General features: G+C 44.9%; 1 protein-coding gene across 1 annotated transcript; it reads left to right on the top strand.

Moving 5' to 3' along the window:
* The first annotated feature begins 1,104 nt into the window (after nt 1-1,104).
* Nucleotides 1,105-22,676, top strand: EXD1 (exonuclease 3'-5' domain containing 1). The gene is given in 8 exon segments (XM_069858390.1): nt 1,105-1,207; nt 2,000-2,067; nt 3,051-3,151; nt 3,230-3,359; nt 7,287-7,442; nt 9,796-9,979; nt 12,003-12,010; nt 20,184-22,676. Coding segments are annotated over 8 exon segments (1,050 nt in total). The 3' UTR covers nt 20,484-22,676.
* The last annotated feature ends 4,076 nt before the right edge of the window (nt 22,677-26,752 follow it).

The following is a 26,752-nucleotide window of genomic DNA, read 5'->3' as shown; positions in this document are numbered from 1 at the left end:
TAAGGAAGTTTATACAAATAAGTCAGTGTTTACTAACTCTGTTTTTTAGGTCCTGACATGCTACCATTTTAAATGATTTCCTAGCTTCCATTTGGTTATGGCGGATATAACTGTTTTATGTATTGATGAACTTGTAAAGTTGCCCTCCAATTACAGTAACTAGCTAATGGATTAAATATTATTGATTCAATGTAAAGACTTGCAGATATTTAAATTGTGTGCTTCTTGGGCTCAGGTCAAGTACTTCATTCTTTGTACTTTGAACTCTTCAATTGAAACCACTGCTGACCTTTGCAGTGAACAGATGTTCAGGTTCCACCTTCACCTTTTACTTTCAGAAAAAATGTGAAATTTTATCTGAAATAAAAGGCCTTTTGTGCAAAGTAAGCTTATTTGGGGGTAGCTTCAAGATCCTCTTTAAGAACCATGCACATTGCATTGAGAAGTTGCTTCTTATCACAGAATCACAGAATCACAGAATCACAGAATAACCAGGTTGGAAGAGGCAGCAGTTCATGGTCTGGATGCAGGTAGATGACATTGGATGAAATAATTTTATTTATGAAAATGTCCTTCCTAGGGGAATAGGTAACGTTTTGACTTCTGTGAATGTTCACCTTGCTCACGCAGGTGCACTTCAGCTGTTTAAAGGAACAAACAAGCAGACACAGGACCAGTAGCTTGTGGCCCTGGAGTTCTCCTTGCATTTCCCTCAAGAGCCAGCTCAAAGCCAAAAATAGCTTTAAATGCTTGCCTCCAGGTAATGTGGATATTAGTCAAGTAAGTTTGTTATTTTATTTTTGTCTCATAACTTCTTTCCCAGAGGCTGTGGTCTCTTGGTTTGCCTGTATTAGAACAGGATGTATTCTGAAAGAACAATGGTCACAGAAAGGTAGGTACAGAACTCGTTATCTGTAGACACGCTCTTTGACTGCAGATATGTTCACAACATCCGGAGGAAACTCATCTGCTTTGCTGTAGCTCTCATCAACTTTAAAAGAAGCTGAGAAATACAACTGACCTTTAGGAGAAATCAAAGTGCTTCAACCAGTGAGCATTCCTCTCTGGTGATTACTTTAATCTTGTTCCTGAAATGTGCGTGGCATGACAGGTAACTTGAAGCTCAGTAAAATTCAACTGCTCTTTGATTCTGTGCTGGCTGTCACATGCTTGCATTGTGTGGTTCCTGCTCTGAACACATACTCAGGTACAGATCTAAAATGCAATCGGCTCGTTTTGTTCTTGTAGAGCCGTGATAAGAGTGCAAGACTTGTATAGGCTAAAGGAAAGCTAGCTGCATTTACCTGGGTAGTGGGAGAGAAAATCAGCAAAAGCTGATATGATCTGGGAGTGCCTTTAAAAATTTATTCTTGTAATCTTTCACTTGACTATGATTTTAGAGTTTAGGAGATTATTCATGTGTTGTGATGGATGCATATTATTAACATTTGCATCTTACCTGAAGAGAAGGGAGAATGTTTACGAGAATGCCTGTTTACCTGTTCATTAGGCATTGTTAAGCATGTGTTAAATATTAAAATCTGGCTTAAATTCTGTTTGTCCTCTTGATCATTTAGCTGTCCATGTTCTGTGGTGTCACTGTCTGTTAGTTTTGTCTTTATTATAATCTCTTTCCTTCCCTGAACAACAAGCCTGGGAATTAGGGTGGAGTTTTTTTAATGGATGCAATTTTTATAACTGAAACTTTTTTTTTTCCTTGTTTGTTTGTTTTAGGCATCATAATGACAAAAAGTAACACTGCAATTCATTTTTAAACAGACAATTTTTCTGTCAAAATCCAGAATTTTGGCTTATGCTCTAGACTGTACGCATCTGAATCAGGCAGTTCAGTAACCTGAGTGTATTCAGGAAGCAGAGAGGGGAGAACTGAACAGCTAAACCAGACAAGTAGAGTGATTATACAACTAAAATGCACGTCTTGTGCAAAGTTTATTCAAGTAAAGGAAGTGTCTAATGATTTTTTTTTTCTTCCTTTTAGAGAAGAAGGAAGAAGAGAATGTGGGCTACGCAGCTTTTGAGTGTCTCTGGAAAAAATGTGGCCCAGCAGTAAGTACTAATGAAAACTCTTGTGAGACATATATAACTTCTAAGCTTGTTCCGTTCTAATTGTCAGTAGATCCATTAGGTGGCAGGATTGTGAGCACTGCTTCATGGCGTCTTATACTGGAAATCACTTTTGGAGACTGTAGTGAAGTTTAAGTAATAAGTGGTAGCTCACTAAGTCAAGTAGAAATGGTATCACCAGTGGCATCAAAGCATATTTAAAGTGTACATGCGTGCAGCAGAAGAGTGCAGTGCTCGTGAGTTTGCAGCAGGTGGATGTAAATCTGCATCAGTGTGTGTTGATTGCTGTTTTCAAACACTGTTTCACTAGTAACTGAGGTGAACATTTATTCTGTTTAGGAAAGGAGCAAGAGGCTTTGTGGCCGTTTGGAGAGGGAATTGTCTTGGTTTTGTAGGTGTTTAGGCATGCCTGGACCTTTTTCTCTTAAATCATGTATAATAACAAAAACAGATTTGGTAGAAAGGCTTTGTTTCAGAATGCAGAGCAAATGATAGATTTATTGTTAAATTTAACAGCACTTTTTAGACCCTGAATTAGACCAGCGGAACTATAGGTCATCCATGCCATTTTGTCTTGCAGTAATGGTCTTTGACAGTGAAGGGAAGGTCAGGGGCACAATAATTTTGTTGGAAGTGATTTAAAAATGTCACCATACTAGGTGTATGAATTTATTTTAAGCACCGTGCATAGGGTTTCCTCTTGATATGTATCAAAATGCTGTATATAACTGTGTATAGTAGACTACCGGGTCGTTCTTTCTAATTATGGTGAGAGTCTCTGAGCATCTCTAGAAAAAATATGACTTGTTTATGGATTGGCAGTAAGGAAACTAAACCTGCACTTCCCAGCAGAACCCTGTACATAGAAGATTATGGCTTCTGGGCAACAGTGCACTCGTTCCTACTTTTAAATCCTTTGTTCTTCTGTTCCTCCCTTACTTTCTCTGCAACTGAATTTGCTGTAGATAGAAAAATATGGCTCTTTGTTGCTATTTTGTATCCTCCTCCTAGGACCTCAGGCTTTTGAAAACTGATTACAAATGGTGCCGGAAGATAAAAACATCTTGTAGGTAAGGGTACAGGGTTGTGGGGACATTTGTGGTGGCAGAGGCCATATACATATATAATGATCTAGTTGCACCAGAAAATTACGGTTGGGTACAGGTTTGTTTGACTGCTCTTTCTTGATTCCGGCCATGCATGACTGCCGCTGGATCTCAGACTGTCTCTTTCACCAGTATGGTGCCCTTCTCTTCAACGTCTTTGTTACACAGGTACCCTCCAAATATTTTGGTTTGGAACAAAAGTTTAAACAAGAGAAACTTCAGCTGTGTTCAGGGCATTCTTTCAGAGAAGATTTAACGTTAACTGTTGTCAAACCACGTGAACGTAGCATTTTTGTTCTAGCTAAAAAGAAGCAGTAGGCAAAGCTGATAGTGTTATTTAGAGTCTTGTGTAGAGCCATTTTAGAAGGTAGTTAATATCTAATCTTAGCAGCAAGTTTAATGGGCTTGGTTTTTTGTAAGATGTATTAACTTGTCTTGATCAAACTTGGCACAACCTGAGGCTACTGTGACTTAAACAGGAGCCAGATCAGCTTGTGGTTTTTATGCTCTGTTACTCTTTCTACATTTGTGAAAGGATCAGAAACAGAATCAGGCTACAGGTATCCAGCCCTAGGAAGCACTTGCTAATAAAAGCAGGAGTGAAAGCAAGAGAACAGGCCAGGTTACCACAAAAATCTGTTTTTACTCGCACTTACCCTGGTAGTTGTGGTAGTTAGTTGCATCGCTAACAGAAGAATTAGAGCATTTTGAGAGAGAAGATAATATAGTGGCTATGATCTTTATGGGCAGGGATTTTTATGACTTGTCCTTGCTGTATACTGACACTTCACGTCATAGATATGACTGCCTATAGTAACTCTTCAAGGCCCTAATCTGGGTTATGTAGTAAGATATATACAGCAGAAGCTTCTCTCAGTCCCTGTCTGATTTCAGTTTGATCTTCTGCCCCTAAAAATTAGATTATTCCATCAGAGGTCATGTATCAGTCAGTGTCGGTGTCAAGTCTTAACTGCATGAAAAAGGTAGGCGAGAAAATTCCCACCAGTGTTCCCAGCTGTACCACCTCAAACATGTAACAGATAGAGTGGGAAAAACTAACTAGAACAATCCACCGTAGAGTATGAGGTACACAGAACTGCCCTTGTTCTGTTGTCTTGGTAGCAGCTGACACTCATGCTTTGCTTACACTGATATACCTCTAGGCTCAATTACTCATATTCATTGGCTGGAATCCAATGTCTAATGTAAGGTCGTGAAGTAGTCTGGGTTTGGGTACCTTGCAGTGTACCTGATATTGTGGAATTAAGCTGCCTTATCTTCTACTCTGCTGCTAGAGCATATAAGCAGGAGATACCTCTGAGCAAACTCTCATGGATGTATTTTTTTAAGCGCTTCTTAGAGACAGCTTCCTAGTGTTGTTAAAATTGGAGCAGGCTGTACGCACAAGTGAGGCTCTGCTTAAAAAACACAGCAATGGAATGAGGAACTCTGTTTTAGGCAATTTGTAAAGTATTATTTATCCGTGGCTCTGGCGAGTTGCTGCAACTGTTTATTCCGTGTAGAAGTAACTTAATACAGTTAACACAACATGTAGAGGATTGCAATGAAAGGCTTCTGATGTTCACTCACTGTCTTTCCATCGATATTCTTATACTACTTAAGCATCACCTGTTGAAGTAACTTAATGAAATGTCTGTGGAAGTCTGATACTGCTGTTTCACATTTGACTGCTTTGCAGGAGCAAGGAGGGTGTCCCTGCTGGGCTTATAGCAGCCTAAAAAGCTGTATAGTGAGCAGGCAACTGACTTTTGCCAATGCTTACATAGCTAACATTGCTTTCTGGGAAGCTACCACACTACATCATGAGGCTAGAGCAGTCTCACTCTCTGAAATCCTTGCCTATTGTAAAATGTTGTTGTGTGTACTGCCAAAAGAAACAATACAATTCTTCCAAGAGGTGTGTGCTGAAAACATAAAGAAAACTTGACAGCTTGAGACTTTCTGTAAGACAGAGATCTGTGCAAGGTTTAATCATGACATGTACAAGTGAAGAAGTCACTGTTGCTCTGTGGTTCCACAGACCGATGCACGTATATTACTCTTAGTGTGTTGGGGTTCTTCTGTCCTTGAATTCAAGCCATCAGCATGCAAAGATTTTCATGATAAAAGCTAAAACATTGTTTTAATTGTGGCCGAGTTTATTCTATAACTTAGTTCATTCAGGTTAGACCTTTTATGAATATTGATCACAAAGATTCTTTAATTTTTTGTTTAAATATTTAGAATCATAGAATGGTATGAGTTGGAAGGGACCTTAAAGATCATCCAGTTCCAACCCCCTTGCCATGGGCAGGGACACCTCCCACTAGATCAGGCTGCCCAAGGCCCCATTCAACCTGGTCTTGAACACTTGCAGGGATGGGGCATTTAAGTCTTTTATATCCTTGTTTGGAAGGCATTGAAATCCTTTACCAGAAACTCTCACACTAATTTTCTAGAGGAATGGAATGTACTTCTAAAGATTTGAACACCAACTTTGTCTTGACTTTGACTAAAAGTAACTGATTGCTTGAGAAGATTTTTCTGCAGGTGGTGGTTCATCTGTGTTTGGCCAATGAGGGTGAAAAGCCAGAGAAGGTTTTAGTTGTCAGAAGTACAATACAAAGGACTGTTCAGTAATGAGTGATGGAAAATTCTACTTTACCTGGTGATTTGTGCTTACAATCCAGTGAAGGTCAGCTTCACCTGGGTCTTCTCTGTTTTCTTCTCTTCAGTGAACTCATCAGTTTGAATTGTTGCAATTCCTTTCTCCATATATGTTTCCTGCCACTTTTCAGCTGGTGATTGTAGACTTCTTTGGCCTGCAGCAGTGTACTTGGCCTAGCAGAAATATAGGCAGTGCTAGATTCTCTGTCCTGCCCTGGAGCATAGGAATTCTGACATATTTTTTTTTCCTTAGCCCAAGATTCCTTGTTCTACTTGTGGTACTCTGTTTTGCATTTTCCTCATAATACCTTCATACAATCTTTTATTCCTTGGGAATTCAGTAAACGGATTGACTTAGCCCTTTCTTCTGGTAGGCTTGGCAAATACGTAGCTTCTCTTCCAGAGGAGGCAGCAGTTAGCTATGAAGCTGATGCCTTAGAGGCAGGTTTAGTCGTTAATAAATAACACCAGCTCGTTTGCCTTTGTTATTGGACAGAAAGAGATTATTTTTTCAAAGACTATAAATAAGTTGGGAATGGGTGTTTGGTCTTGGAATTTACCCTCGCTATAAGAGGCCAGAAGAGGTCAGTTGCAATTCTGTGGTCACCGTTGCAAGGGCTGAGATGATGCTGCCAAACACTGCCTAGGCTGCTTTAGGTAGCACGTAGGGAGCATGGGGTACAACAGCTGTAACCCTTGCAGTAAAACTGGGTTGGCTTGTAAGGCAATGGTTTTGCTGGCAGGATTGTGGATGCTTATGTTGAGAGGAGTTTCTTAGGAGAAAGTCGTAAGGAGAAAAGAGCTGTGAGAGTTTGGGGATTTCAGGAGACCATAGTGTGAATCTAGGCTTTTGAGTAGCAGAGGAAGCCCGGAAGGGTAGGTTGTTCTAATCACAAGCCAACACCATGCCATGCAGTCAGTGCTGGAGGCTGTTGTCTGCTTTCACTCCTGGTCCTGTGTACTGTGAAAGATGACTCTTACCGGCAAAATCAGGTTTTAGGCAAAAGGGTTTTGACAACTTAAGCATTTGTTTATATTTTCCTTGCATTGTATCACTATTTCAGGCTTTAAATAAAAGGGAAAATCCTAAGTGATCTCGGGAAGGGTCACTGTATGTTTACTCTCTTCTGAAACTGCTCCTAACCACCTGCTGTCTGGAGACAAGTACAGGGCTAGAAGAAGCCTTAGACTAATAAACCATATAACTTCTATAAATTATTCTTATAACTTGACCTACCTTTTTGTGTATCTTAACAGCTTTAAGGAGTCAGATTACTAGGTCTGCAACTCTGTGCAGTCAAAATGAGGATTAATTTGTTTGCAGTGTACTTCACTTCTAATATGCATCCCCATTGTCAAACCTCCACATTCTTTGCCTTAAGTTAACAGATGCTGGTCATGGCACATTGATGATCCCTTCCATCACACGTTGCTGGTGCTCTGCAGTTCTCAATGGCAACAGGCGGCTTCCTTCCGCACCATGTCTGCACATTGCAGCAGTGTTTGATGCAGCACTTGAAGATAACTTCCAAATGGGATGCCTCCCTGAAGTGCCAGAAACAGATGGCTTCGGTGAGTGAATCAGCAAGGCACCTTCTGAAGACTCAATTGTGACCTGAGCTTTGCCAGCATGGAGATGTTTCTGATGGGTGTTGGGTTTTTTTTTTAAGAGCTTGGCAACATGCAGTGGTCAAACTGCTCTATTTAAAGACATTTTGTTATGCTGACTTAGGAGACATACGCAAGCTTGATTTGACGTCAGTGCTTATGCAGGTATTTCCCAACAGCTCATTTGAAACAAAGGTTTTGAAGAAACACATAGCTTGTACAACGGACGGCATGTATAAATTGGGTAAAAAAAAAGTTCAGATATCTTAATATATTTGACTAATTCTGAAACCTAGTTTCAATTGAACCAGTTGGTTAAAATGATTCCTGAGTCAAGTAGAGAAAGAGGAAACTTTTATTACTAGCACTATTAGAATAAAAAAAAATGAGAGCAGTGATTTTTTTTCTCTTGCTTGTGTAGTTCAGCAGCATTTACCAAATCGTTATTCTCTATTGTCCTTGGTTTTGTTAATCTTTCAAATGGAGACAAGCAACAGAAAACTTAATAGGCCACAAGGTCTTAAGATTTAGGGAATACAAGCTTGATGAATGGAATGGAATGGAATGGAATGGAATGGAATGGAATAGAATAGAATAGAATAGAATAGAATAGAATAGAATAGAATAGAATAGAATAGAATAGAATAGAATAGAATAGAATAGAATAGAATATTTCAGTTGGAAGGGGCCTAAAAACGATTACCTAGTCCAACTGCCTGACCACTTCAGGGCTGACCAAGGTAAAGCACGGTGTTAAGGGCATTGTCCAAATGCCTCTTAAATATTGACAGGCTTGGGGCATCGACCACCTCTCTAGGAAGCCTGTTCCAGCATTGGACCACTCCCTCAGTAATGAAATGCTTCCACATCTCCAGTGTAAACCTTCCCTGGTGCAGCTTTGAACCATTCCCTACTGTCCTGTCACTGGATTCCAGGGAGAAGAGATCAGCACCTCCCTTTCTGCTTCAGAAAGCTGTAGAGAGAAATGAGGTCCCCCTTCAGCCTCCTTTTGTCCAGAGTAGACAAACCCAAGCACCTTAGCTGCTCCTCATAGGACATTCCTTCTAGCCCCTTCACCAGCTTTGTTGTCCTTCTGTGGATGCGTTCAAGGACCTTCATATCCTTTTTAAATTGTAGGGCCCAGCACTGCACACAAAACTCAAGGCAAGGCTGCACCGTGCCGAGTACAGCGGGATAATCGCCTCTTTTGACTCTCTGGTCATGCTGGCTTTGATGCCCTCCAGGCCAAGGGTTTTTACCCTCTTGGTTGCCAGGGCACTGCTGACTCATGGCGTGTGCTGCCAACTGGCAGCCCTAGATGCCATTTCTGCAGGGCTGCTCTCTAGCCACTTCTCTCAGTTTGTATTTGTGCCTAGCATTACTCCTTCCTGCTTGTAGAATATAGCATTTGCACTTGTTAAATTTCACCCCATTAATCACAGCCCAATGCTCCAATCTATCCAGATCCCCCTGTAAGGCCTGTGCTCCCTCAGGGTTGTCAACAGCACCTCCCAGTTTGGTATCACCAGCAAATTTGCTAATGGTACATTCAACTCCTGCATTCACATTGTTGATGAATATATTGAACAGGACTGGCTTCAGAACTGAACCCTGAGGAACCTCTAATTTGAACACAGCTTTATTTTTATTCAAGATTTGGAATTCTGATAATGTCTGTCAGAATTTCAGTTTAGAGAATTCTATATGGCAAATCTAAGCCAAATGACAACATGCCTGCCTTAGTTTACCAGACCAAATCCTTATATTGTTCTGAAGACTAGAAGTAGAAAATGATTGTGTATTACATATGTAGTAAGTGCGCTGGTGTAAGCCACTCTGTAGTGACAGTTTTGCCCAGGGTATCGTGGTCATGCTGCTTAAGGGGCTTATATTCATGTTCTGGTTCCTGCTGTGATGGCTGAAAATGTTACTGTTCTTACCTGCTTCCCCTGCTTCCTTGATGGGAGGTTTGTTTTTTTCTTTTAGATCTTTCAGCTCAGCTCATAGGAATCCAACCAAGTTTCAGAGATGTTTGAGAGAAAACCTAGCAGTAAGAGCAGTAATAGGCATGTGTTGGGTTTTGGTTTGGGGCCTTGAGGGGTTTCTTTGTCTTTTTTTAAAGAAGCAATCCCTCCACCCAAATTCCCTTGTCTCTAACATCCAAAGGCTCGTACACAGATGGCCTTACAAGCTTCAAGCATTCAGCAGCACTGAAAATAGAGATCAATACTGGGAGATACGCTGTAAGCTGCAGACCAATGTGATGATAAGCTTTGTTATAATTTTTGCTACTTAAATAACTGTTTTTTATTTGCATTGGGAGACACAGGAGAATCCTTACATATGGTTCTTGAGACCCTTTCCAACTTCTCTGCTTAATGCAGTTGCTCTGAAGGCTATGTACCTTCTGCTACTCCACTCATCTGTAATGGGTAACGTGCTGTCTGACCTAACAGCTGTAGTATGGGATTACTTAAATGCTTATTGGACTGAGTGTGAAGATCACCTTGGGAGTGAAGGTAGGTATGTCTTTGATTGTTTCTGTAGTCAGTGAAGTGATCTAAGGCTCTTGATGGATAAACTCAGAAGGACCAAGCTACAGAAACGTCCTTTTCTGCAACTCTACACCTGACTTTATGGCACATGCCTCATATCCTGTATACAACAGCAAAGTGAATGTGTCTGTATCTACCTAGCTGCATTTCACGTTAGTTCGTTAGCACAAACTCACATCAAGTTAGCACTGGGGATGATGAGCTGCTGCTATTAAGGCATGGGCACAGGCACATATGCCTTTTGTTCACTCTAATATGAAACCGAGAACCTCTCGGCTCAATAGGGACAGGCATTTGTGGTGTGTTGGTACCTGGAGCTGCCAGAGTTGTTTTGTTTTGATAAAAGCATTTAGTCCTTGAGTTTTGTTCTATTTTTCTCCTATTCTGTCATCTTCACTGCTGATCTGTTTTGCATATACTGGCTGTTTCTGAGAAATTTTTCTCTTGTTGGCCAAAGATTTTTATTTCTTTAAAAGCATGTCTGAGTTATCTTGTCTTCCTAATTTATTCTCACTTGTGTTATCTAAAGAACAACAAAAAAAAAGACGTTGAATAACACTTTTAATCTTTAGTTACACAGAACTAGTAGTATGGCGTGCCTAGAAACCTTTGAGTGGCTCTTGTATGGTGGCCACTTCTATTATTGCTCATTAGGTTTTAAAGCAGGGAGGAAAAGAGTTTTTTGGTTGAGTTTGACTTCCTGCACTAATGAAAAGAATAGGTCCATGCAAACCAAACAAGCAGTGCTACTGATGTGGCCTTTGTCTTGTCAATGAAGTAATATTAAGAGAGATTGCTTTACACTGTAAGATAGTGATGGTGTTGTATCCAGGTGAAAAGCGAATGGTCAAACATCATCTTTCATCACAAAGACACTGAACTAACAAGATTAAATTCTGTAACTGCCTTATTTTGCAGTAGCTAATGTCTTGAAATATTTATTAGGAGGAGAGAATGCAAGTTTGCTTCATGGAAGAAATTGTCTTTTTCTTTGCCCTGGTTTAACAAAGCGCTCAAGCACAGACTTGAATCCTTTGTGAATTACTTAAGGGCTCAGAGCAGTAAATCCTATTATTGAGGATTTAGGAAGAGATTACATAACCACAAGAGTTCCATGTTGCTTCACACATGGAAAAGAAGAGGTCATATCTGAAAAACTTTTATTTTTAGAGGAGAGTTACCAAAAAAAGAAGGTTGCTCATAGTTTGTCGAAAAAAATGAGCTCAACATGTGAATTTCCAGTGTGAAATGCATGTAAAAGTAGGCATGATGCAAGAGAAAAGAAAGTCTGTTAAAATGAAAAGAGTCGAAATTCTGGTTTGCATTGGGCTATTCGTTTGTGGAATTTTTTTAAACTCAGGTTGCTGAAGCCAATCCTTTTCTAAATCCATTTATTCCATAAGTTAGCCAATGAATTAATCTGATCCTGAGCATTTCAAATGGTATTTTGAAGATCTATTTAATATCACATCTGATAATCATTCCTCTTGCAGTTGCTTTCAAAACCTTGTAGTATGGATAGTAAAAATAGCCATTTTCATCATCACTTCACTGTTAATTACTTTCTGTTGTTTCTGTATCTGCAAAGAGACCGCACAAATGAAAGTTTCTTCTACTTTATTTAAAATCTTCTTGAAATATTTATTTAAACATATTTAGCCATCGACCACTACTCTCTGAATACAACCATCCAACCAGTTTCTCATCCACCACACCGTCCATAAATCAAATCCATCTCTCTCCAATTTAGAGAGAAGGATGTTGTGGGAGACTGTGTCAAAGGCTTTACAGAAATCTAGGTAGTTCACATCCATTGGTTTACCCGTGTCCACTGCTGTGGTAACCCCATCACAGAAAGCCACTAGGTTGGTCATACAGGACTTGTCCCTGCTGAAACCATGCTGGCTGCCATTAATCACCTCCCTGTCCTCCATGTGCTTTAGCATAGCTTCTAGGAGGTTCTGTTCCATGATGTTCCAAGGCACAGAGGTGAGGCTGGCAGGCCGGTAGTTCTCAGGGTCATCTTTTCTACCCTTTTTAAAAATGGGCACATTACCCTTTTCCTAGTCACCAGGGACTTCTCCTGATTCCCATGACTTTTCAAATATCATGGAGAGTGGCTTGGCAACCACATCGGCCAAATCCCTCAGGACTCTGGGATGCATCTCATCAGGTCCCACAGACTTATATATGTTCAGGTTCCTCAGGTGGTCATGAACCTGATCTTCCTCTACAGTGGGAGGGGGTTTACTGCTCTGGTCACCATCTTGTCCCATGACCCAGGAGGGGTGAGGAGAACGATTGTCAGTGAATATCGAGGAAAAAATGTTAAGTACCTCAGCCATCTCCTTATCTGTTGATATGGAGTCACCATTTTCAACCATCAGTGGGGGTACGTTCTCTTTAACCTTCCTCTTCTGACTGACATACCTGTAGAAGCCCTTCTTGTTGGCCTTCACTTCCCTTGCCAAGTTGTCACAACCCAGACCCATGAGCCACACGCTTGTGTCTGGCCCTGACTTGGCGGGGGGGAGGAATTGGATTTGTTTGTCTGTGTAGCGATCCGGAGGCCAATAAGGTCACTCCCAGGGTGAATATCAAAAGCAGTATTTATTTCTGGCTCCGGCAAGCGTAAACACACCAAGATACCAGGGCGCACAACAAAGACACGGGGGATGCAACCACCCAAAGTTACAGAAATGAATTCCCAAAAACAACCCAGGTCCCTCAGATCCAATTCAACATGCACACCATAGGGTAATGGGTGGGAGGCAGAGAGAAAGAAAGAGAGAGAGAGAAGGAAAGAAATCACCACATCAAAGGCAGCAGATGATCTCGGGAACATGTGGTCACAGCAGCAGCTTTTTCCAGGCCACATGGTCCAGGCTGGTCCAATTGAAGTGCATAAGCGAGAGTGAGCATGGAGGTGAGAGCGAGACTGCCCCCCTGGTTCCTTGAGAGTCCTTTATAAAGGCAGCCCGACCCCCATCTGCCCGTGTCTTTCTGGCGGCCCCCGAAGCGAGCGGGTCGGGGGGTAGCAGGAGCAGCAGCAACGGCTGCATCCCCTCCCCCCACTGAAGCCAGATCTGGGGCCCGACTTCACCCCAGCGAGGGAGAGCTCTGCCTGCTCCTGCACTGGCCCCGCTGACCCTCGGCACTACAGACAAGCTGGTGCCACAAGTGGGTAGTCCTCAGACAGAATGTTTAAGGCAAAGAGATAAACGTAGTCTGACTTTACACAAGTTCAGCTCCAGCTGTGTCTTGGCCTTCCTGACTTAGTCCCTACACAACTGGGAAACGTCCCTATACACTTCCCAGGTTCCCTGTTCCCTGCTTGCACTGCCTGTGCAGTTCCCTCTTATTCTTGAGTTTGACCAGCAGGTCTGAACTCAGCCACGCTGGTCTCTTCCCTTTCCTGCCTGATTTGCTGCACAGGGGGACTGAGCGCTCTTGTGCTTTATGGAAAGTATCCCTAAATATTTGCCAGCTCTGTTGCTCCCTTGTCCCCGAGGACCATGTCTCAGGGGGTCGTACTGAGTAACTCTTTGAAGAGCTGGAAGTCTGCTTTCCTGAAATTTAGGGTCCTGACTATACTCCTCACTTGTCCCATATCCCTCTGGACCTTGAACTCCACCAGTAGTTGATCACTGCAACCCCGGCTGCTTCCAATCCTAATGTCACTGATGAGTTCACTTGTATTAGTGACCATCAGGTCTAGTATTGCATCCCCTCGGATGGGGATCTCTATTAGCTGGACTAAAAAATTATCTTCAATGCACTCCAGGAGTCTCCTGGATTGCCTACAGCTTGCCGTCCTACTTTTCCAGCATGTCAGGGTGGTTGAAGTCCCTGAATAGGATGAAAGCTTGTGACCATGAAGCCTCCTGTAGCTGGAGGAAGAAGGCTTCATCGACTGGCTCTCCTTGATCAGGTGGCCTGTAGTATACACCAACCACAAGGTTCTCTTTGGTTCCTCAGTCTTTTATTCTGACCCACATGCTTTCAACCTGTTTGTGGCTACTCTTCCATGACAACTCTTCACATTCTATCCCTTTCCTGACATAGAGGGCAACACCTCCACCCCTCCTTCCCGGTCTGTCCCTTCTCAACAGCCTGTAGCCATCGATAGTCACACTCCAGTCATAGGATTTATGCCACCAAGTTTCCATGATGGCAACTAGATCATAGCTTTCTACTGGTGTTGTAGCTTCCAGCTCCTCCTGCTTGTTACCCAAGCTTTGTGTGTTTGTATTGAGGCACTTCAGCTTGGCTGCTAGTCCCATTGTCTTCCTAGTGGACCCTTTATTATCTACAAGGTGCTTTGGAGAAGTTTCCTCCCTCATACCTACTACCTCACGAGCCTCCCACTCCTCTCCACAGGACTTCAGCCATATCACGACATGCCAGCACACCCCGGGGCAGCAGGTGGAGGGCCCATACCAGCACCCCATCCTTCCAACCATTGCCTGTCCTCCTGCCGCTTGTCGTAGGCTAGCCTGATATTATCCCCCTCCCTCTTCACATCTAGTTTAAAGCCCTGTCTATGAGCCCTGCAAGCTCCTGGGCAAAGACTCTCCTCCCCTTTTGAGAAAAGTGGCTTCCATCCGATACTTGTAATTTCGGTGCCGTGTATGCCATCCTGTTGTCAAAAAACCCAAAGTTCTTGCGCTGACACCAGCCAAGGAGCCATGTAATAATTGGCTGGACTCGTCTGAGCCTTAGAATGTCACCACCCATAACTGGAAGGAGGGAAGAAAAAAATCACTTGGGCCCCAGATGCCCTCCCTAGCGGTCCCAAGGCCCTAAAATATCTTTTAATTGCGCTTGGGCTTCGTACTGTGGCTTCAACCCCTCCCATATGGAGCAGCAGTAACGGGTAGTAGTCTGAGGGCCTCACCAGGTTGGGAAGTTTCCTGGCCACATCCCTTACCCAGGCTCCTGGGAGGCAGCAGACTTCCCTGTGAGTGGGGTCTGCTCAACATATCAGACCCTTTGTCCCTCTCAGTAGGGAGTCTCCTACAACTATAACTCTCATATCTGTCCTCGTGGCAGTTGTGGTAATACGGTGTGTGTGCCATTGCGGCCTCAGCCCTTGCTCTGATGTGGGTGCATCATCCGCCACTTTTTCCTCCAGTCGGTCCTCCACGTCAAGAGCCTCAAATCTGTTGTGGAGAGACACGTGGGGAGGTGTGGGCAAGGAGGGGGTTGGTTTCCTGCCCTGTCAGTGGACTCAGTTCCACTCACTACTTTTGAGCCCTCGCCTACAACCTGATGGGGGATACTGGATGCCTTTGATCCTGGGCTTTTTCCTGTGGCTGGTTCTGCTCCTGTGCCCTGGAGCTCAGGGTGTGATCCCACCAGTCTACTTCTAGCTCACTCTCCTTGATGCTCCTCAGCCTCTCTACTTCCTCTTTCAGCTATGCTACCAGGCTGAGGAGATACTCCACCTGCTCACACCTTATGCAGCCATTGCCCTTGCTGCCCTCTGTTTCCAGCGAAAGCTGGTGGCACTCCATGCAGCTGAGACCTGGACGTCTGTGTGCTTTCCTGGGAGCTCAGTCTGGACTGACGTGTCCATTCTGGCAGGTGCGGAGGATGCAGCTGCTTGCCAGGTGTACACCATGGCTGGGCTCCCTCTCACCAACTGAGCTTACATTCTGAGCACAGAGACTGCACCTTCCCTGCGTGCCCTGCCTTTGTGAACTGTTCTTGCAAACTGTTGGAGCCTGCCCCCTTGATGAGCCCGCTCCTGTTTGCGCACTTCTGTTCACGGCGCTCCGGGTTGCAGTGCACCCTGGAGACCTTATAATCTCCTGCGGCTGCTTCTGGGACTGCCGCCCCCGCATCAGCCGCCACATACGAGCCGCTGCTTCTGGGAGTCCAGACCAGCCCACTGGGCTCTCTCTGGGGTTCCTGGGCTTCCCTCACTCTGGCAACTGCCCCTTCATCTTGATGTAGCACCCAGCTGCAGCACTTACCGTGTCTGCCGCTGAACCGTGTCAATTAATGCTGAGTGAAAACTAGTAATATTGAATAGTGACTGCCAAGGCAGTTACCCACTCTTTCCTCTTGTCAAATGAGGGGGTTCAGCATCTGAGAGCAGATCTGGGCCAGACCCTCTTTATTCTTCTCTTGGAAGTTGCAGCCATAGAAAGTGAATATGCATAATCATGGAGTAAAAGCCAAGCCTGTTTACTTGCAAGAATCGCTTGATGGCTAAATGACCAGCTCCTGCTAGGGTCAGATTGTCCTTGTGGCCTTCAATGTATTCAAGAGTGCTTGATTTCAGGCTTATCCATAACTGCATATGCCCGTGTCTAGTTTTGTTTTGTCTCTTGGACATGCATGACTGGTTGGGGTTTTAATTTGTTCCAGCATATTTCAGCAGAAGCTTGTACTTTCCCTTTACTTAAGACAAGTTTTCCTAAATAATTTCATGGGACCAAAGTCCTAGGTTGTTAGAGGCCATGGATAAAGTGGTAGAAATTGAGATTAATGACTGGTTGTTGATTTCACAGCAATAAACCGGTAAGAGCAGAGCAAGCAGCAGTTAGGTAATTTGTGCAAATAGTATGTTTGAGACTTTGACTTGTTTGTCATAATTCTTGTAAGCAATTGCAGTAGTCACTGGTGGCAGTCCTGGTTTCACCTGAGGTTTCAGCCATCTTTTTTTTTCCCCTTGATCTTTCAGATGTTTTGCTGGAAATGGCAAAGGAACAGAGTCCTTACGGTCAGCAAGTTCACTGCCCCTCCAGCAAGGCTTCCACCTTGCTTCTGGACAGCCAAATACATTCTTCTGTTATTTGATAGCTGTTTGAGCAGTAATAGAAGATGTACTGAGGAGATGGCCCATGAGCTGGTATGCCAGGTGGGAGACATGCTGTTAAGGAGGCAGAAAGCAACTCCATGGATTAGAGGTTTCCAGAATGCAACTCCATGGGTTAGGGCTTCCCTCAGGAAAGGGTTGTGGAAGAGATGATGCATCCTAGGAGTCGCTGGCAACAGTAAAGTATTGCCAGTGGTCCAAAGCAGCCAAAACCAATGGTGGAACACCTTTGTTGATGTAGTACTGGGAGAAAGAATAAAGTGTAAAATGGAGGAAAAAAAGGAGGGAAGGGTGAAGGAAATAAAAAGACAGGCATCTCACTGATCCTGGCAGTTTTAGAAATATATGTTGACACTTTCTGTGGTTTCTTGTGTCATCGCCTGCAAGCAGTAGCTGAGTTTTCTGAATAGTGGACACTCCCTCCTAGGCAACTGACATTTTACCCACAAACCAGATGCAAAACAGTAACCTCTGATCCCCAGCACTTCATTATCAAAACCCTCAGCTTCCCTCTTCAGTGTCTTTTTCAAACTGATAATCTTCCTTACTGCTGAGAGGGAGAACTCAACACAAACTTCCCACCCCGAAGGTCTTTGCAGTTTCTTGCATTTTCAGCATGACTGTCTGCAAAGAGTAAATGTTCTTGTGGATGCAGACATCAAGTGAAATGGGTTTCTGTGCCTCTGTAGCTCTGTCACTAGAAAAGAGTTATTAAAGAAGCTATATGTGCTGAATTTCTGACACTCCTTGTAGATTCATCTTGTGTCTTGTTAGGTACTTGGCAGTGCAGCTGCATTCTCATGTTTAGGACTTCAATTCAAAGAAGCAAACACACCCTGGGAACCCAGCATGTTTCCTAGACGTGCAGTGCATCCTTGTTAGGGTGGTGGCAGTTCACAAGCAGAGCTCTGCTATTGCTGGGCACTTGAGCTCCCCTGTGCAGCAGCGCTGGTTTCCCAGTGCACTTAAGGCAGGGCTGCGGTAGATGAGGTGCACAACACCAGGCAACACATTCATGACACATGATGGCATAAACTCTGTTCTCTGTCTAAATAAATTGCATGCCTGAACCAGAAGTCTTCCTAATTGGCTGGTGAGTTGGGACTGCACATAATGAGTAGTAATCATAACAAACATGCCGTCTGAATATTTGTGCAACGGCTTTAAACAGTGTAGGGAGTGGATTACCTCTCACTGTAGGATACTCTAGCAGTTAGGGAGCTGGATGTGTATTCTTCTGGTTAAACAGAACTGAAAGTGGACTGTTTCCAAGTTGACGGAAGAAAACATGGGACAACACGCAGTGATCAATATGATCCAAGTGAAGCCATTTATTCGAAGTTCACAACACATTTTATACCTTACTTGCTAAAGCAAGCCATTGTTTTACAAGCTGATTTGACAATTCTCCATTAGCAACAAGTAATCATTGGTTACAATACATTATTCTATTTTCTCATGAGAAATAGCTATGTGAGCATTTCAGTCTACAAATTGATAGACTACAAAGTAACAAGTCAAGGACTACCGAGGAAAGCTTCCCGTGAGAAATGAGAGGAGTATAAGGTAGAACAACTCTCTGTTGTTGCAAAGAGAAACCTTGAAGACAGTGTGTCATTTACAGCAGCTCCTTCTTCTGCAAAGTTAACTCTAATTCTGGTGCAAAAGCTGTGAGGCCTTATGCTAAGGTGCCTTTATTTCATTTAGCATAAGCTGCTCAGTGCTTGGGGTGCTCAGTAAATGTCCTCTGGTTCGTAACCATCCATCACCAAGTAAATGCTTGCTCTATTTTTTCCTGTAATCCTGTCTGAATTATTTAGCCTTTCTCTGGATCTGTGCAAACACATAAACGTAGGTTTTGTGAGGCATGACTTCGCTTTACAGACTATGTGGTAGCTTTTTTCCAGTGCATCACATCTGGGACAGGTTGCCAAGGGAAGCTGTGGCTGCCCCATCCCTGGAGGTGTTCAAGGCCAGGTTGGATGGGATCTTGGGCAGCCTGATCTAGTGGGAGGTGTCCCTGCTCATGGCAGGGGGGGTGGAACTAGATGATCTTTAAGGTCCCTTCCAACCCTAACTTTTCTATGATTCTATGATCTGTATATCCACTCATTAAGTTCGCAGTGTTTCTGCCAGTATGCTCATACAGACATCTGACTACACCAGCATGCTGCTGCTTCTATCTTTCCTGGGACCTTCTTTAACCATTTACCATCTTACAGGCCCTGGGTAGCAAGGAAAGTTTTAAGCAAGATACTGTAGTTAGTAGTTAAGCTTTTTCATCTTCCACTGTTCAGGAGTTTGGGGTGAAATCCACCTTGCTCTTTGTATTTCAAGTATCTGTATTAAGTATTTATGGAATAATCTGAAACTGACTCTGAGTACATAATGACTGCTTTTGGTATGCGAGTATCCACATTTTTTTCATGCTGACTGTAGAAGAGAAAAAGATGTGTTTTACCGTGCTGCATTTGTATTTTGATCATCACTTGGCCCTGCAGCACGGTTGACGTTTTGTGCTCCTCTCACGTTTACAGATTTTTTATTAGTTCTGTTATATTGTTGTTAAATGTTAATAATATTATTCCAGCCTGCCTTTTGTTTTTGCGGTAACTTCATCCTTACTGTTTTCTTCACTTGGATATGGCTTTGCTTTCCTGAAGGATGTTTTCTGGGGATGTCCCTATTCCCTTAACCTGTAGTCCTGCCGATTTCCTTTCACTTTGACCCTTAATGTGATCTTTTGCTGGTAGGTAATGTTTACTCTATGCTGTTTGTATGCCATCTTGAAGTTGTCTCCGTGCTACCTGCTAGGATTGAGTTTGCTAGGCAGCCTCTTACTACTTTCTATTGAGCTTCCTTATTTGTGTAATTCTCCTTCCTATGGCTGAACACAACCATCCATTTCTTTGTTGTTCCTTCGGAGATGATGAGCATTACAGTCATTGTTAAGGAGCAGATCCTTGAATGTAATACTTTGAACAATGTACCCATGCACTGTTCAGGACCAAATCAAGGACTGTATTTCCTTTTACTTCCTAAGCAGCTGTTGCATTGATTTGTTAACTATGATAGCTTTTTCCACGTAACAGTTTGGATGGGTTTTTTTGCACATAGGATAGAATAACCATGGTTTTAAATGAAAAGCTGGGAAAGCTGCCTTTGCAATGGTTCCTACTGTTGATACATTGCATAGATCTAATGAGAGATGATAGTTCTGTCCCATTGGCTAATTACAGAGGGAGCTCTTATCTGCTACTTGCAAAAGTAGAGTGTGTGTTTGCAGAAGTATTGATTTGATTTGCTCTCTGCCTCTTTTTCTTTTTCCCGTATCAGCCCACATCCTTGGAGCTGCCAAAGGAGCTGTGTCAGCTGGCAGACATCCAGAAGCTGCGAAGGGAGAAGGCAATAAATGAGTACACAATGAATGACGATGTTGTCTTGATCAGACCAGCCATGGAATCAGAAGAGAGAAACAAGCCACATGAGGGTGGAAACTACAAGAGATTTCCCACAAATAAAGCAGTTTCTCAAACTACATCCTGCTACAATCAGGATATAATTTCTCAGGAAAAGCTTGAAAATCAAAATCAAGTGATTAAACTGCGGAAGAACCTTCAACTGACTTCAAGCTGACAGTGGGAATTTAATTTCTGACACAGGTGACTTGAAGAGCTGAGACTGGGTATTTGAAGACATTCAAATGAAAAAGGAGTCTATTCCTCATGCAGAAGTGTCAAACAAAAGCTCTTTTCTTTAGGGTGACAGGTGAACCCATTGCTGAATGGAAATAGTAAAAGGAAATTATTTCTGTGTCTGACTGTTCTTCTCGACGTCTGATTTTGAGATCAGTTTTTTTCAAGAGCTATTTTTTATTTTAGAACACTGGTTTTTGTTGTTTTTGCATTGTTATCAGGCCAGTGTCTTAAATTGTATTGATTCTATTGCTACCTGCTGCAGGTATGTAAAACTCATTCAGTCCAGATATGTAAATGGGAGCTTATAAATTGCCTGTTCATTGAGATGAGAAAGGGGTTTGCTTGGAAAAATGAAAAAAACCATTTGGCCAAGCCATGTGGGCTTGGTTTATACACAGATAAGTCTCTTGGCACAGCTGTACAGCAGTCTTTCATAGGAGAATGAAAGAGAATGAACCTCTATGCTGGCAAGAAATGGTGAGGTGTGCTAATAAAGTGGACTTTTCTGACAAGTCAGAGTTATTTTAGGCTAACTGAGAAAAGAAGCTTTCTGCTGAAGGTAGAACACTGCTGTATCAAACTCGTGTAGATAATGCTGTAACACTAATGTAGTGTGTGTATAGACAATTGTGTATAAAGCGGTGGGAAAAAACAGTTAAATTAGTTGAAAAGATGTATAGCATTCTCTTCCAAGCAAAATCAGATATGAAGGCAATTTTATTTCCAGTACACTTGTTTGGCTGGTATTCACTAAAAGTAAAGCCCTCTGACTGACAGCACTATTCTGCCACATGATGGAATCAATGCAGGCCATACCTGAGTCTTGGAACGCTGCTTTGGCAGATCACTGTGAGTTGCAAGCACAGGAACGCTGAAAATTCTTTGCTTTTGCAACTGTATACATTTCAAATTGATACACATTTACACACATTTATGTATTTACTTAGTTAAATACTGCATGCTTGTCTGTTCATATGCTTCACACAGGTTGGGGGGACACCGTTTCCACGTATAAGGAAGATTTTTTTCTCAGGGTTGTGGCTATGAGTATTGGTAAATGCTGATGAACAAAATGAAATAGGGAAGAATGGAAGAGGTACTGGTCACTGTCCCAAGCAGATTGCAGTCTGGGAACAATCTGGGCATCAGGCTACAAATGCATTAATAGTAAGGAGCCACATTGCAATGGACGTGGCATCTGCATGTAAGTGCGTAACCAATACCTGTCCGAGCTGGTTTTCTTTGGATGTAAATTGGTTTGAGTGGATGCTTATGATGTGTCTGCATTTATTTTAAATATGGTTAGGGAAAATATGTGGGTTTTAGTGTTTGTTTTTTTTCTTTCCACAACAAGTACTAGACCTGCAGTACTTGTAATGGGTCTCCTCTTTGAAACTATAGATCGTACTTGCTCACGTCTGGGAGGGGCAGAAAAAATGGCAGGAAATCTTCTGAGTTTTGCTCTTTGTCCGTACATTTTCTACATTTTTTTTAACCCTTAACAGTATTGTGTAATCAAACTGTGTCATTCCTTTGTCTTAGTTCATATTAGGAAGATAAAATGGATTTGAAATAAGTTTGCCTAACAATTTCTTATTTGAAAACTGAGTCCGTTTCATTTGGTCTGCTAGGAGATGCTGACAGTGGACTGGGTCCCTCTCTGGCACTGGAGCTCATGTCATTCATCTGGAGCAAGATTCTTCCAAGTAATGATGCATTATTATGAATTGGTGATGTACGATATGGAACACGCAGGCTCTTCTGAGCCAGAGACAGCTCAGTAGTACATACTACAAAGGTGATCAGAGGGCTGGAGCACCTCTGGCAGGGACTGTTTACAAAGGCTTGTAGTGGTAGGACTAGGGGGAATGGCTATAAATAGGACTGGATGAACCCAGATTATTTCAGTTGTGGAAACATAATCATAGAATCCCCATCCAACCTGGCCTTGAACACCTCCAGGGATGGGGCAGCCACAACTTCCCTGGGCAACCTGTGCCAGTGCTTTGCCACCCTCATGATGAAGAATTTCCTCCTTATGTCTAGTCTAAATCTGCCCCTCTCCAGTTTATAGCCATTGCCCCTAGTCCTATCACTACACCACTTTGTAAACAGCCCCTCCCCAGCTTTCTTGTAGGCCCCTTTCCTTAAAGGAGGAAAAGGTTTGTGTTTTTTTTTTTAGTACTTATGGTTTTTTAATGATCCATAATGCTCCTTTGTCCTGCTTCTCAGTGCTAGGACTCAGCTTTTCTAAGCTTCGTAGCCATGTGTGACAAAACCACGTACATTTCTTAAACAACAGCACTGCTGGTTGTGGTTAGGGATGCCCCTACTGTAACTGGCCAAGGACAAAGCTTTACTGGGGCTGTAGCAATGATAGCATTTCCTGGTAACTGCAGTACATGTGGTGTGGTAGGGTGACACAGCCCTTAGTCATGAAGTGATTGGTAATCTGGATTCATGGTTTGTGAGAATTGTTAAGTTTTGCTGCAGATGGTTTGTATGTTTAATTATCTCATTACATAAATCTGTCTTGCATCAAGAGATAATATGCAGACAATCTCCAGACATGGATGAATACCCTGAAAGAATAAACACTCTCTTGGAGTTGCAAGAATTTATTGATATGCTTAATTATCTTGTAAGACGTAGCTGTTTTAGATCAAGAGATAACCTGTCTTACGGCTGTGAGGATTTATTGATGTGCTTAATGGATGCGTGAGATGTAGTTGTCTTGGGTCAGGAGACAACCTGAAAGCAGTCGCCACACATGGTTCGATAACCTACAAAAATAAACATTCTTTGAGGTGATTCTGCACCTCTATTCCTCTCCTGTGAGACCTCATGTGGAGTATTGCGTCCAGCTCCGGAATCCTCAACATGAGGAGATGGAGCTGTTGGAATGGGTCCAGAGGACGGCTACAAAGATGATCAGAGGGCTGGAGCACCTCCCATGCAAGGACAGGCTAAGAGTTGGGGTTGTTCAGCCTGCAGAAGGCTCTGAGGAGACCTTATAGCTATCTTTCAGTACCTGAAGGGGGCCTACAGGAAAGATGGGAAGTAGTGATAGGACTAGCAACAATGGGTATAAACTAAAGAGGGGCAGATTTAGAATAGACACAAGAAGGAATTTCTTCCTGATGAACAGTGGTGAGACACTGGCACAGGTTGCCCAAGGAAGCTGTAGCTGCCCAATCCCTGGAGGTGTTCAAGGCCAAGTTGGATGGGGCCTTGGGCAGCCTGGTCTGGGGGAAGGTGTCCCTGTGTATGGCAGGGGGATTGGAACTGATCTTTAAGGTCCCTTCCAACCCAAACTGCTCTACGATTCTATGATCCACACGGTTCTTTGTCTAAAACTAGTCTATATACCCACTGCTTCTGTAAGATGGATTTAGAAAGACATCCGATTCAGCACTGAATTGTAAAATAAAAATATTCCCTTGCCTCGAAGACTTTGTCCATTTCGCTATTTTACCAGTGACTCTGTGTTTCCCGTAGGTTCACCAAACGTTTTCCCGCACGCGGCCCCCACTAGGGCCGCATCGCCCCGCGGCCTCGCAATTCACTTTCGGGCCTGTTTTCTCCTGCACTCCCGTGACGCCAGCCTTCCTGCGCGAACGGGAACGTGACAAACGCACGTCCTCGCCCCCCCCCACCCCGTGACCCGTTTGGCTGCCGCTAACCGCCCCCCGGGGGCCTCGTGCAGGAGCGCCCCGCGCCCTTCCGGCGGCTCAAGGGCGATCGCGCGTCACTTCCGCTTTCCCCTTCTCCCCCCCCCCCCCCCCTCCCCCAGGCTGGCGACCCCGCGCGAGCCCGCCCCGCCCCACCCCGCCTCGCGCGAGACTCGCTGCTGCCTCGCCCGGCCGCCGCGCCCGAGTCCCTTCGGCAATTTCCGTCACCGCCAGACCCTACCAATCGGCCGCGGGAGCGCATCGATGGGAGCGGGCCCGCCGCGGGTCGCGCGCGGCACCAGCAGCCGCGGCGCGGGGCGCGGGGCCTTCGCGGCGGCGAGGGGGCTGGCGGCGGGGAAACGGGACCACGGCGCGGGAGCGGGGCGGCGGAGAGCCGCGCGCGGCTCGATTGGTCGGGCCTGGCCATGGCGCCTCTCCTCCCCCCCGCCATGGCTCCCCGTGTCCCCGCTCCTCTCCTCTCAGTGAGCGAAAGTGGCTGCCGCCGCCGTCCCAGCGCCCGCGGCCGTCGCCTCCTCCTCAGCAGCAGCGCGGGCGCCATCTTGGCGAGGCAGGAGCCGACAGCGCCCCGCGGCAGGACACGGGCAGCGCCGGCCCCGCCGACACGCGTGGCGAGAGGCCGGGTGCAGCGAGCGGGGGAGCGAGCCCGGGAGACCCCCCCCCCCCCGCCCCCCGCCGCCGCCGCGCCCGCCGGGTGAGCCGCTGCGGCGACCGGGCGAGGGCGCGTCGGGACGGGGCCGCGAGAGGGGGTGACGACAGGCCGCGGCTTTACACCCTGGGCGACGAGCGGCGGCCGCGGCGGCCGGGCCCCTTCTTAAAGGGACAGGGCCCTTCCCCGCCCTGTGCCCGCACGATGCGGCCGCGGTTCACCGGCCGGGGGGGGCCGCACCAGCCTCCCGGCCCGGGGGATCGGGGCGGGGGGGGGCTGTGAGGGGGCGCGTGCCCGGGGGGGCGAGCGCGGGCGGGAGGAGGGGGTGAGGGGGCGCGTGCGTGCGGGGGGGGGAGGGGGCGCTGCGCACCCACGGGCGCACGTGAGGGCGGGGGCGCGTGCGCCGCGTCTCCGCCGCCGCCGCGTGGTGCTGCGGCCTCGGCCGGGCCCGGGATCCGGGGCGCGGTCCCCGCCCGCCTCGGGGCTACCGGGCGGCGCCAACCCCACCGCGACGAGCGGGCGGCTACGTACGCTCCGAGAGCCGCCCCGCCGCGGGGCGCGGGGGCCTGAGCGTCCCTCTCGGTGGTGTCGGAGGAAAAAAGCCCCGCAGGGGCTTTTTTCGTCCGTGGCGGGGAGGAAACGGTACAAATACCGTTTGAAATGGCTCAGAACCCCCGAAAGGTTTGGGTGGGACGGGACCCTGGAGATCATCCAGTTCCAACTCCCCTGCTGTGGGCAGGGACACCTCCCACTGGATCAGGCTGCCCAACGCCCCATCCAACCTGGCCTTGACACCTCCAGGGATGGGGCAGCTACAAGCTTCCCTGGGCAACCTGTGCCAGTGTCTCACCACCCTCATGGTGAAGAAATTCCTCCTTATGTCGAGTCTAAATCTGCCCGTCTCCAGTTTATACCTATTGCCCATAGTTCTATCACTTGAAGTTCCTCTCCTACGGACAAAGCTGCTGCATGGATTTATACAGCACATGCAATCCCCAAGTGTGATCCCCACTTGTCTTTATATAATGAGTGCGTCTCAAATGATATATTTGTGTTGTCATTCCTTTAACGTGTGTTTATAGGAGTAGGTAGTGACATCCAGAGACTGGTAAAACAGTGAGGGAAGAGTACAAGGTAGAGGACTGTAGCTTTAACCTTTTCCCAGTGTTTAAGGATATTTTATTAAGAGTTATCATTAAGGATAATTCATTTTTAGTCCATCTCTTGCATGTATATTGTTAAAATTGTCTCTGCCCATGGCAGGGGGGGTTAGAAGTGGATGATCTTTAAGGTCCCTTCTAACTCAAACTATTCGATGAAAATACCGGCTTGCTTTACTTGACTGTTTAAATGAGAAAGTTTCATAACATTTGGTTATAATGTGTAATAAACAGTAAATTCTGTAGTCGGCGTGCTATTTGACAAGCTGAATTATGTGCTAGGGATTGTTTTAGATGACAAGAAGAAAGAGGGAGCTTTCTTGGGCATAGATCCCTTTTTATAGACTGGGATGGAGGGAGTAAAAAAAAATGAAACTGGAACCATCCATGCGCTTCTTTTTGCGCACACAGAGTACAAGGAGTGAGGCAACGGGCAATATCTCAGGGTAACAGCTGGTGCTGCTACGTAGTGCAGAGAGTATGGATGCATCATCAGCCATCTCCGTATATACCATTAACTGCCCTTTTGGGACAAGGCTTACTGCAATTGAAGAATTAAATAGGGATTTTGCTAGTCATTTTTCCAGTAGTTTCAGTGTGGAAGCAGTGCTGCGACATGCCAACTTTTGCATTTGGTATGTTGTCAGGTATTTTTATGTTCATTTATGTATATGCTTCTGTTACATTTTTTTCCTCTTTTTTTTTTTTT

Source organism: Phaenicophaeus curvirostris, chromosome 5 (genome assembly GCF_032191515.1).
Source record: "Phaenicophaeus curvirostris isolate KB17595 chromosome 5, BPBGC_Pcur_1.0, whole genome shotgun sequence".
Classification (NCBI taxonomy): Eukaryota; Metazoa; Chordata; class Aves; order Cuculiformes; family Cuculidae; genus Phaenicophaeus; species Phaenicophaeus curvirostris.
The sequence above is the reverse complement of the archived record's forward strand: the minus strand, read 5'-3'. Positions and strand labels throughout refer to the sequence as shown.